Here is a 12,568-nt window from a genome sequence, read left to right as displayed (position 1 = left end):
GGGTAATGCAGCTACTATGCCATAGCCAGGGCTGGATTAAGGTAGGTGCTATTGATGCTGCAGCATTAGGCCCAGTCCTGAAATAGGCCCAGATGAAAACAGACAAGAATTTTCCGAAAGCTGAACAGTTTCCCTTTGCTATATTAACCTGAAAATAAATCTTAGAATGAAGTTTGGAGCCACAATTTCGGACCCCTAGACACAACGTTACTTATTATACAGTTACTATTATTCTTTGCACTGTGACGCAACTATAATGTCGTTGTGTTTATTGTTCACCGAAGATTTCAAGCATCAGGCCCAATTTAGTCTTAATCCGCCCCTAACCATAGCTGCAGATTTCATCAACCTCCACCCAGATAGACCAGCCATTTCTCACAGCACTGTCCTTTATCCTTAATATCCAAATTTAAAGCAGTGAGACTGTTGAAGACTAGTCACATAGAGGTGGTCCAAAAAATGCAACTGATGAGGAAACCACAACAATAGTCTTGGCATTGTTTGACAAAAGTCCATAATGCAGTGCATGGCATAATGCAACAAGAAGTTGTATCAGCCAATGATCCATTGGGTGGATTCTGCATAGCAGTAAGTGGCACCTGTTTAAGGTCCAGATGCAGCAGACCAAGCATGCAAGTTCTGCATCTGGGCTTTAGATGATAGTCAATGGGATCCCACATGCGCAGAGGGAATTTTGTTCAGTGACAAGGACAATTTCTAGGTCAATGAACTGTCAGAAACACAGGTACTTTCAGCAACCTCACTAGGTTGATTTGGTGTTTTAAGTCCACTTTGTGCACAGTAAGGCTAATCAGGTCTGGACCTACAATTTAAAGTGGGATCTGAACCACTTGTACCTCCACCGGGTATCCAACCCGGGACCCCTTGATTACAAGGCGACGATGATACCATTGCGCCATCAGGGAGGCCCTAGCAACCCTCACTAAATGGAACCATGCAAAGCCGTTAGTGATACTAAGGTTATGGTGTGAAATTGAAAAAGGAGAACACATATCCAACCCATATTCATTGACAATACCCTTAATGTTGTGTATTACCTGGAAATATTACCATTCTTATTTAATATGTAATTTCTCCAGTTATATCCAAAATGAAGAGGCACCAACCAGTGGCGGCTGGTGGTCTGACTTTATGGGTGTGCACTTCAGCCTTGCGTCCAGAAGTGTTTTATCACCCCTCTCAAATAATCACTCCCTTTTTTGCATCCATAATGGTGCTAAATATATTGGTGACCCAAGTTATAAACATCTTTTACTGGAAATGAGGCTATGGGAGAGTTTTATTTAATTAAAAATATTAATTCAAACAAATTTGAAATACCACAGCAAATTTTCCTTTGATCATAGATAATTCAACATTCGATAACCTGACAAAATCACTATAAACATAGAAATGCCGATCTACAATATTCAATATTATTGTCGATTTGCAAAAAATATTTAGTAAAAACTTTCCCCCTCACTCTGCTGATAAATGTGAACAAGAATAATAACATTTGCATACTCAAACAAATAGGATTGGGCGACTAACCAGGGTGCCACAACTAGGGAATCCTTCTTGAATAGAGCCGAATCCTAAGTGTGAGTTATTTTTTTACTCCACTTTATGCACAGAAAAGCAAATAGAGACAGACGATCTAAAATTTAAAGACTAAAAACCACTATGTGCCTCCACCGGCTGCATGGCAATATGTTTTAAAAAGAGTTGGATTTATTGTTGACAAGAATTAACTGAAACTACTGCTGAATAACTTAATAAGGATATTGCAAATTCATCTAAGCTAAGAGATTATTGTTGTTTTGATGTCATTATGTAGGCAATAAATAAACACTTACCTATAATAAACGTGTTCTTTAAGAAGCATTACAGTATTTTTAAAATGAGGCTATATATTTCGTCCGTAAATATATAAGATAGTTATGATTTATATTGGAGGAATGTGGAAAGTAGGGGGAGCCAAAATTTCATCTCGCCCAGGTGAAAATTTTATCTTGAGCCACTCCTGCATACAAGGTAGCCGATCCAATGACCGCATGCAGAAAATCAGTTGTAATATCTCTAGCAGTTGTTTATTTCTAACGACCGACTGACCAAACCAACAAACTCAAGCAAAATCAAGAGAATAAATAAAAAATAAAGAAAATGAGAGTACTCACTCAGTCCACACTTCCCTTTTTCATACTTCAGAATTTGTCTCTTCCTTCTGCCTTATCTGTCTTATTACTGCAGTCGGTGTGCACTTTGTATGAGTAGATAACTTCTCTCCAAATATTCAACAAGGTTAAATATTACGTCTCTGCTTTCGCTACAGTTTTCCCTTTCATCATGTTCACTTTGCAATGAAACAGGAATGAGCTTTTGATAGTGTAACAATTTTGCCACACAATGGAAACAGCTGACTGATCCACGTCTCCCTCCCCCCTTGCATGGGTGGATAATTCGACTACAGCGCCACAAGGACAGTTTATTTTGGCCAAGCAAAGGCAATGCAAGACATTGTTTAAAGCACATGTTTCGCTTTCTTCCATGTGCCTGCCATGCTCTGAAGAGGGTGGGCAAAGATACCATACAAATATCCCTTTTCCAAAAAGAAAAAAATATCCCCTCGATTTACGATGATGTGTGGATTGGGTTGCCTCTACTCTGCCACACGATCTCGAATGGAATGGAATTGCAACACTGCATCTTGAACACAGCACTAGCAGTGTACGTAAAACCCATAATACTGCAAGCTACATTCCCTTCTCTCTTCTTGCATGCTGCAAACAGCGGCTTCTGAGCGCACTGCCACTTGTGCAAAACGAACGTACGTCAGTCTGCAGGTGCTCTTAAAACGAGGCAGATATGGTAGCCGGTGGAGCGTGGGACTGATTAATATTTTGAAGGAGATAGTGTTCAGTGAATAAGTATAATAAAAATTAATTGCATTGCAGATTTATTTGGGTGTGCACGTGCGAATGTGTGAATAGGCAGAAGCCGCCACTGGCTCCAACACACTACAAAACAGATGTGCATTAATGGATCAATGTTCACTTACCTGGTCAAAGGTTTGGTGTGGTCCTGTGGAAAATAGCCACCTAGATCACCAGACCTCACACCTCTGGATTTCTACCTGGGGGATTTCATCTGAAAGTCTTTGTGTATGGCATGGAAATCTGCGATGAAGACCAGCTGCAGAAAAAAATCCTGGAAGCCTGTAACACAGCCTCTCCAGATGTTCTCACATATATGCATAATAACTGGACAAAGTATCTTCCTCTCTGTTCAGCATCAGTGACAACACTTCAGAGTTGTTGGAGGTAGCCATTTCAAATTTTGTATTCATAACTTTGTACCACACCACATATGGCAAATATGATTGCAGAAATAAATTTGAGAATAAAAATAACTTGATTTCATATATCATATGACCCTTCCCATTTGTAATACTGTAAATGACTGCATTGAAGGGGAAAATGACTGTGGTGCAATTGTCAAGAAAGACAAGAGCTTAGTGATCAAATTCACAAATTGAATGATATCAAAGTAGAAATAACTTTAGGATTTTCTTTTCAACCCCAAGACAGAAAACTGACAGCATTGCCCTGTCATTATCGTAAGAACAGCTCTGAGTGAAAATAACCATAAATGAGATTTGCAGCTCTCACAACAACTATCACAGATGAATTACAAAATCAGACCACTCACTTTTTTCCCCTTCTCTGCTTTTATGCATGGCGTTGCTTCACAGACTCATGGGATAGAGTCTACATAAATAGCAGAGATTGAAAATTGTCAACTATTTATAAAGAAAATATTAGTAAGATAACCCATAACTTATTTTTTACTTCCATTTAATGTTATTACCTGCCCATTCCTTCCTTCCTCATGGACATCTAAAATTGCAGGTTCAAATTCTTGTACAACTTCATGTTCAAAAATATCTGTGGACATTCCTGCCTCTTCCTAAAAAATGAATAAGACATTGTACATTAGGGTGTATCGAAAAAAAAACTAGAAGAAAATCTTGGCCTGCCCCTTAGTAAAATTATGTTTGCCAACATAATTTGGGTAGGTGGAGCTCGCAGTCCAGCCACCACCTCGTGTTGAGCTCTGGGTTATTTTCAAAGCATAATAAGCTATGAAAATAAGCGAAGCGCTGCACAGTAATTGAGGAACTGTTAGCAATTAGAAAGTCAAAATATTTTATTTAGTATTTTATATTGGAAAACTTTCGAATAAAGCACAAAGTCGAAACCAATTGGAAACCATCAATAGAAAAAATGGAATTTTTAGCCTCAAATTGACAATTTTTGACCAAAAGCATACGTAAACAGCATAGGAAACCACCCCTGAGGCACGAATGTAACATTTGCCATAAACAAAACAATAAACGACCATAATGCAGAAAAAAAGACATGATATAGCCAAATAATGACATTTTTGTGAAATTGTTATGCGTGTTGCATAACCAAATCACTATCAAAACTTCAAGGTTGATGCGTGCCACCTAAACGACCTCCAAAAAATCTGAAAAAAATCAGACTTCTTTTTGGTCACAAATGGCCACTTTTCCGCACTAGCCACCTTAACATTTCGAAAAGAAGTTTTTTTCGATACACCCTATTGTACATGCAACATTGTTCAAACTCAATATCTAATGAACATGTTCAATTAACAAGGTTGAACAAGTGCTTCCATATCATTTGTATTTAGATCCATGAATTAGGACAATTTCAATGCAGTTACTGAATCAACAGAAGCCTCTTGTAGAAGCAATACATTCAAAGAGCAATGTGTATGTAATTTTCGAAAATATTTTCATCCAAAATTATTATTTATATATCTGTACATATAAATTTCAGTGAAAAATGCAGGCTGAACTGCGACTCATACCATTACTTTACCATATGATCTACTGAGCAAGCCATGGTTTTTACCTTATATTTTGCTCGTTGTTTTACAACCTTGGAATTGTCGCAGTGTTATAACAACAGCTTTTGTTGTTTTTAAAACACTGCTAATATTGACAGGGTCTAATTTCACCCAGCATAGAGTTATAAATTACCTTACTACTTGGCACAAACAGGTGATGTACTATGTAGAAATTTCACAAAAATTGATTCAGTAGATCAGTTGGTAGAGAAAATGCACAGTATGCTAGAGACGTGGAGTCGAGTCCTGGACAAGACTGCATTTTTCGCTGAAATTTCTGTATAGTACACTGTGACGTGTGGTGACGTCGACACTTGGGGTAGCAAACAGTGGCATAATCAAGGAAGGCAGGTTGGTGTGGGTCATAACCCCCCACCCCCCTTTAGGACCCAGTATTCCTAAAAAAAACAACTTCAAACACAGAAAAGGATTGCAAAATGAGGAATGACTACTAAAAGAAGTACACATAACTCCCACCCTCTTTCTAAAATGAAAAACAATTTGATTTGACTGCTAACCAAGAGATCCCAGGTTTGAATATCGACTTGACCATTGGTGTTCCTTGTGTGGCAGAAAAGCAAAGTAAAATAAGCCAAATCAAACAATCAATCAATGATTTGATTTGATTTTTGTTACTTAGCGTCACATTTTGTTAATCGCGAAAATGATATGATAAAATTAATGAAGTTACAAACACAAAGAACACTCATGCCCAGGTCGGGGTTTGAACCCAGAACTCCTGGCATCGTAGCACGCTGTGATAACCAGTCCCCCACAGTTGATTGATTTGGTGTTTTAAGTTCACTTTATGTACAGAAAGGCTAATCGGAACTGGACCTACAGTTTAAAGTGGGATCCGAACCACTATGTGCCTCCACCAGGTACAGATCTGGGACAACTTGTACTCCCCCACAGAGGTCGGCCAATAACAAAGACTAGAAGAAAGCGCTAACAATTCAGATACATGAATATTGGTAAAGCAAACTGCATTTTTCCTCTGTGATAATTTTCAATTGGATTTTTGAAACACCATCTTTGTATATGCTTAACATTTTGCATTGCTTCATTTCCTTAATTTCTCCATCTCTCAATCTCGTTACTAAAGGATCCAGACTCGAGCCCTGGCCTGTGCACAAGTGTTTCTTTGTATCCACCCTTCACCCATTTTATTTAATCAACGTTCATCATCATGACAGAACTTATGTAAAGTGATGCAAAAGCAATGCTAAAATAAGAAATACAAATCATTTAGTCCTAGTGCATCTGCAGGCCACTCTGAAATCAGGAATCCAGAGTTCTCTGTTTAAGATTGTCCTTCATGACTTCCATAAGCTCATTAGCTACTTATCGCGATTAAATCTATACACCTAGAAAAAGTAATTGAAGGTGGCAAAAATTCAGTATATTAAAGGGGATAAACAGGTAACAAAACACACTTTTTTGGTACTTTCTTCAATAATATTCATTTGGCTTTTTGAGTTCTGGGATGCCCTCCTCCACTCACATACATTCAGTGGTATGAGCTTATTGCCCTAGCTTCTAATATGATATGCTATGAGTCCAGAGCTAGGAATTTTAGGTGCAAAAATTTGCCAATAAAGGTGCAAAAAAAGTGCCAATTCTCGTATAAAATAGGTGCTAATGTTCAGATGTAAAATTTATTGTGAGCAGTGCATACATATATGATTCAACTTGTCTAGATAAACACAGAGTATTCTCTGGTTTTAAATCATTTAATATAACTAAGCAAAGAAAATTCTCTGATACATTAGAAAGAGACATAAAGGAACACTTCTTACTTGCTTAGAATTAGTCATCTAGAAAACTGTTAAAATAGATTACATTCAAAATTTCTATGTTCTTCTGAGTGAGGCTACATCTGCGGTCACTAAGCAGATACTTGTAAGTTGAAAAACAACGTTCAACGTCAACAGACACAAGTGGTGCATATTTTGTTTTCAACCAGTAATCCACATCCTTGTTGGTTGCGACTTCTTGAACATCAGGGTTTTTGGCTAAACTTTGTTCTAACTTCTCTTTCCCGACCCTTGCAGTTCTCGTTGTACATCCATCAGAACAGCCCACTGTGCTTCCTTTTCAGGACACTGTTCCTCCAGTTTTGTGATTGCAGTAGTAAGGAAAGAGAAGCCATGTACAATAGAGAGTTCATCTTGCAATTCCTGTTTAAGTGCAAGTTTTCTGGCTTTTTCTACAGCTAAGGAATCACTAGGCAAAGCATCTAAAAATTTTGATATTGTATGGAAATGATTGCAAATAAACACTGCAGCTTTTAACCATGTACCCATCTAGTGAGGATGGGAGAGGGTGGTAGTGGAAGTTTCGTAATTTCTACGTACTTCTGTATTCTAGAAGAATACAGAAGGAGCCTTTTTCAGTATTTTCTTAATGCTAGAAACAAATTCGTTCACATATGTATATTCATCTTTAAGAGCTTCACAAACTCTATACAAAGCATGAACAATGCAGGTCACATGTTTTAAGTTATAATACATATTCTTCAGATAAGTTTTTAAAAGCATGGGTTTCACTTGATGTCCATTGAGAGGTGCTACTAAAATGTTCAAAACATACCCGTTTTGCCTATCTGTGGTTTCATCTAGTATGAAATAGACTGGATGGTCAGGTACTACTTGCCTGATCTGTGAGATTTTAGCTTCATGAAGAGGTTGAAGGTAAGATTTCCTTAAGGTGCTCTCATCTGGAACTGACTTTCCAGCATATTTTTGCAAATATGATTTCATGACAGGATTGTTAAGTTTCGAAAGAGGTATTTCACACGCTATAAATTTCCTTGCTGTCTCACTGAAAAATTCATTTGTATTTCTGGAACTCTAAGAGGCAAGTGCCTCACCAATGAATTGCTGTCGCTTCCCACTTTTACCATCTCGTAGTTCTTTATTCCTGACGTGCTTCCCACTTTGTAGATGCTGCACAACCCGAGTGCGTTGGTGTTTGTCACCAACAGCAATAGAAATACCACACACATCACACCTCAGAACAGATCCACCACTCTGAATGTAGTCACTGCTAAACTGTTTAAAAATGTCCTGCAGTTTCCCAACATTTACTTTATGTTTTGGCATGGTGAACAAGCAAATCCGATGCATCGATCAGTCGATCACAGACTGCAGTTACCTTGCTCGCTGAGATGGGAGAAGGAAACTAAAACAAAACAGCTTTGCTACAACAATTCGTAAACAATACTGCATAAGACAAAAAGAGCATTCCAAATTATTTCATTATGCACTGCAGAGTACAACGAGTGGCAGATCCAGAATCTATAGTTGGGATGGGCAAATTTCAGTTGGATACTTCAACTCACCAAGAATCAATTTTAACCAACACTTCCACCATTTTATGTAAACAACAGGCAGTTCCCCCCTCCCACCCACATTTTGCTACTTTTGCTCCAGCACTGTGCTAAACCTTATTTACCAAGGGAAAGTAAACTGTCCTTGCCATCAAGTGGACTTTCGAGTTTTAGAGATTTTTGTACAAAAATTAATGCCCAGTGCTGGAATAGATGGTTATTCCATGTCGTTATCATAATTTCTACATTGCCAGGGTAAAGTGAACGATCAAATATAAGGAGTAAACAAAACAAAGAAAAGAAAAACATATTACCAAGGGATCTCGGGTTTGATTTCCTTTGAAGGCATATTGTTCAGTGGTTCAGATTCATATTTAAACTGTAGCTCCAGTTCCGATTAGCCTATCAGGAGGGTAAAGTGAACTTACACTTCAAAAAGTATTCTCAAGTATTTTAATCCTGGTGATAAAAGACAGAACATTTGAATTTGCAAAAATGTTAGACAGAAATGTATCTAAATACCTAGCAGTTGGTAGCGGTGATCGCCCCTATCGCCCTCCCCGTGAATCCACGCCTGAGTACAACACATAGGAACTTGAATGCATGCTCATCACGGGTTCGAATCTCAGCCTGAATGGTTCTTTGTGAGGTCCCTTCATCAATTTCATCATTTCATCATATCATCCCTCATCCCAATTTTCACGATAACCAAATGTGGCAGAGAAGCAAAGTAAAATAAACGAAACCAACAAGAATTAGAATGCACGTTCTCTTGCCCAAATAAATACATCCGTATTTATGACTGATTATCTTACCCATCTTTTTATTGGAGGCCAAGAGATTAGTATATTGAAATGAAACACTACTAAAGTGAGAGAGAGAGAGAGAGAAAATATTTGTTATGTAATCATTATGTATTCCATATTTGGAAAAAAAGAAAGAAAAAAGAAAAGAAAGCATAACATTCTTGTTTGCTTATAATACGTTCCCATTTCATAAATAATTACAACATGTAAAAAGTTATGGTGTAAATGCAGAGAACATAAGTACTGCAAAAAAATCCCTCCCCCCCCCCCCGAGTTAATTAGATGATTTACAAAGGAATCGAAGGGAAACCAAACCTCTATCTGTCCCTATAGGAGATGCTAGATGGGGGACCTGAAAGCACAGGCATTCATCCATTGCAGCAGGGGGCGAGGGGCAAGGGAGGTAGAGGCAGAAATCTTCCCTTTCCCTTCCGACGGCTGTTTTTACCTGGAACTGGTGAGGAGGAGGAAAAGCCAGCTAGAGTAGCTCCTTCCAGTCTTGCCCTCTGATCACACCGAAGGATGAGAACCACGTGATAGAATAGTGTTGCATATAAACTGTGGTTTCAACAAGACAATAAATATTGTGATTTGAAAATAATTAGAGATGTGAGATTCATTGATCTATCTCTGCTAGACTAGCTACTCCTCAGTGCACATCACTGATAGTACATCTCCTGTATGTGCTAGATAGTAAGATTAGGTATTTCTGTTTCTATACCATACAAATAACTGGAAAAAATAAAATCATCATGAACAGCCTAAATATTTGCATAAGACAAAACACTATTAAACAAATGCAACAACAAATAAAGACTTACACTTTGTATTGATGTCTTCCTTTTCTTTTTCTTCTTCTTTTTCCCTTCCCCTTCCTCGTGTGGAACTGCAAGTTCAGGTTCTCTATCAAGAGTATGTTCAGATTCATATTCAGTCAAATCTCTAGCAGCTGGTAGCTCTTCCTGAAAATTTGAATGATCATTATACAATAAGTACTATATCACTGTATAAAACATTGCTCACATATGAGATGTTAACTTATCAACACTTTCCCCTCATATGGTGAAGTAGTTCCAATAGCACACTTTATAGGATATCTTCATGGACATCAATTAAATAAAATGTATGAAAACACTAGTATCTCATAAAAAAGAGCTTACAGTAACAATCCATAAAAGATAGTGTATATATTTAATGAATATTATACACATAGAGAAGTTCAAAATTATGAACATGAAAAATCTGAACAATTTAGATGGAAATAAGACAATTAGATAGAAAATATTACACATTGCATTTATTCATGGTGGGTGTGGTAAACATGGTTTTAGTATCGTACTAGTAAAGTTTGGTGTTTCCACATTGTGAATTTGCATTGTGGAAACATGAAACATCACTATTACAATTACATTTCTTGTCTGGTATAAGAAACTTACAATTGGCATTGCAGATTTGCCTTTCCTCTTCTTTCTCTTTCCTTCATGTTCATCTGAAATTGCAAGATCCTGTTCATGTATAGGTTCAGAAAAGTCTATCCCTGCTGGTGATTCGTCCTGAAAATTTTATAGATTCTAATATTACATATAACTTTGCTCAGGTGTGATACTTATGAACATTTTCTGTCATTTTTAAAAATTCAAAAATGAACAATACAAACAATGCATATTTCAGTGACTCCTCAACAAATATTTCTGGAAGCAAATCAATCCAGAAATTGAAGTAACACAAATAACTGAGTTAAAAGTAATGAATGTAAAAAATCTGAACTATTTAGAAGGAAAATGTTAGAAAAAAATAAAATCTTGCATTTGTTATCTGTGTTCTTCTATTATTTTGCATTTGTTATCTGGTTTGTTTAACAAACTTACAATTAGACTCACCGATTTGCTTTCCTTTCTCCTTCCTTCTTCAAGTTCACTTGAAATTGCAGATTCCGGTTCATGTACAGGTTCAGTAAATTCTATATCTGATGGTGATTCTTCCTGAAATTTTATAAATTCTGTTAGTACATTTTACATACAACTTTCCTCAAGGAACATTTTTTAGAATTCTTTCAATTTCAACATAAACAATACAATACTTGAGTGTCTTCACAACAAATTTGTAGAAAATTCAGAAAAATACATCCAAAAATTGGGGTGGACCAATATGGCCAATATGGCCAATGTGTGCCAAAAAAATATACTGACATTCTGCCAATCAGATGTAAAACTCCAATTGTTTTAATAATATTATTTTTACACACAACATTTTTTCAAAACCTATGTGACACCTTTAACACACTTCTTGTTTTTTTAAACACCTTAATCCTATCTCTTTGAACATCTTAACCCATGCTGCTTTGGGTCAGCAGCTTTCTGTTGTACAATCTACTGAAATTTTGCTGCGCTTCAGTTAGAGATTTTGTCTCTGCAAACCACACGACACATGCTGTGGTCACACTATTTTTGTTAACAATACAACTAGCACCACCACTCACCAGAGTTTTGAACTAGTGAAATATTGCCAGTGTGCTAAGAAACTTGCAGAGTTACCAAGTATTTTTCCATAACAGACAATTTCCTATGCATTGCTGTTTTATTTTTATTACACTCTGAAGTTATACATTTCATTTGTATACACCCTGTATATCAAACAAATACCCGAGAAAAATAGATCGGTGTGAATAGCCTAAATATTCAGTAGGAAGACATTAAATTGTACAGTTCACGGACCCTTCTGGATTGTAATGATCTCATTCAAAATCAATGGAGTTGTTACAACCCAGAAGTGTCCGTGACTGTACAAGGCACAACTCTGCTAAGCAAATGCAGTAGTAACTATAGTGGTGAAGTTGTAGAGCAGCTACAGGCTGAATTTGCCCATGAATAAAGAATTTCTAATTCTAATACTTACAATTATTCTATTCCTTTTCTTCTTCTTCTTTTTCCCTTCCTCATGTTCAACTGCAAGTTCAGGTTCTCCATCATACATATGTTTAGATTCAAGCAAATCTCTAACTGCCGGTTGTTCGTCCTGAAAATTTTAATGATTATCATAATATACTATTACATAAAATATTGCTCACATATGACATTTTATCAACACTTTTCACTTACATGGTGAAGTAGTTCAAATAGCACAGATTTATTCACATCAATGACATATCATAAATGAAAACATTAGTATCTCATCAGGAACAACTTACAAAAGTAGTTGAAGTTAGGCAAGTTTATGTAACACAAATAACTGAGTTAAAAGTTATGAATACAAAAATCTAAACTACTGTATTTAGGAGGAAAATATTAGAAAAAACATTTGCATTTAGAGCCTGTTTTTTTTAATAAACTTACTGATTTGCTTCTCCTCCTCTTTCTCTTTCCTTCCTCATGTTCATCTGAAATTACAGGTTCCTGTTCATGTGCATGTTCCATAAAATCTATACCTGCTGGTGATTCTACCTGAAATTTTATGGATTCTAATAAATTTTAGTGCTCAAGTATGATACTTATAAACA

The 12,568-nt window shown here is 36.7% G+C and overlaps 1 protein-coding gene across 5 annotated transcripts in view; it reads right to left on the bottom strand.

Moving 5' to 3' along the window:
• Window positions 1–12,568, bottom strand: part of LOC145988237 (uncharacterized) — a 139,083-nt gene that overhangs the window by 67,954 nt on the left and 58,561 nt on the right. For all 5 annotated transcript variants that reach the window (XM_083123086.1, XM_083123088.1, XM_083123089.1 and 2 more), the window contains 6 exons: window positions 12,405–12,512; window positions 11,968–12,087; window positions 10,953–11,054; window positions 10,509–10,625; window positions 9,894–10,034; window positions 3,868–3,966 (listed from right to left, as the gene is read on the bottom strand). In XM_083123086.1, coding sequence (XP_082979212.1) covers window positions 3,868–3,966; window positions 9,894–10,034; window positions 10,509–10,625; window positions 10,953–11,054; window positions 11,968–12,087; window positions 12,405–12,512 — 687 coding nt within the window. The remainder of the gene's footprint in view (window positions 1–3,867; window positions 3,967–9,893; window positions 10,035–10,508; window positions 10,626–10,952; window positions 11,055–11,967; window positions 12,088–12,404; window positions 12,513–12,568) is intronic.

Source organism: Lepisma saccharinum, chromosome 5, assembly GCF_977018435.1.
Source record: "Lepisma saccharinum chromosome 5, izLepSacc3.1, whole genome shotgun sequence".
Lineage (NCBI taxonomy): Eukaryota > Metazoa > Arthropoda > Insecta > Zygentoma > Lepismatidae > Lepisma > Lepisma saccharinum.
The sequence above is the reverse complement of the archived record's forward strand: the minus strand, read 5'-3'. Positions and strand labels throughout refer to the sequence as shown.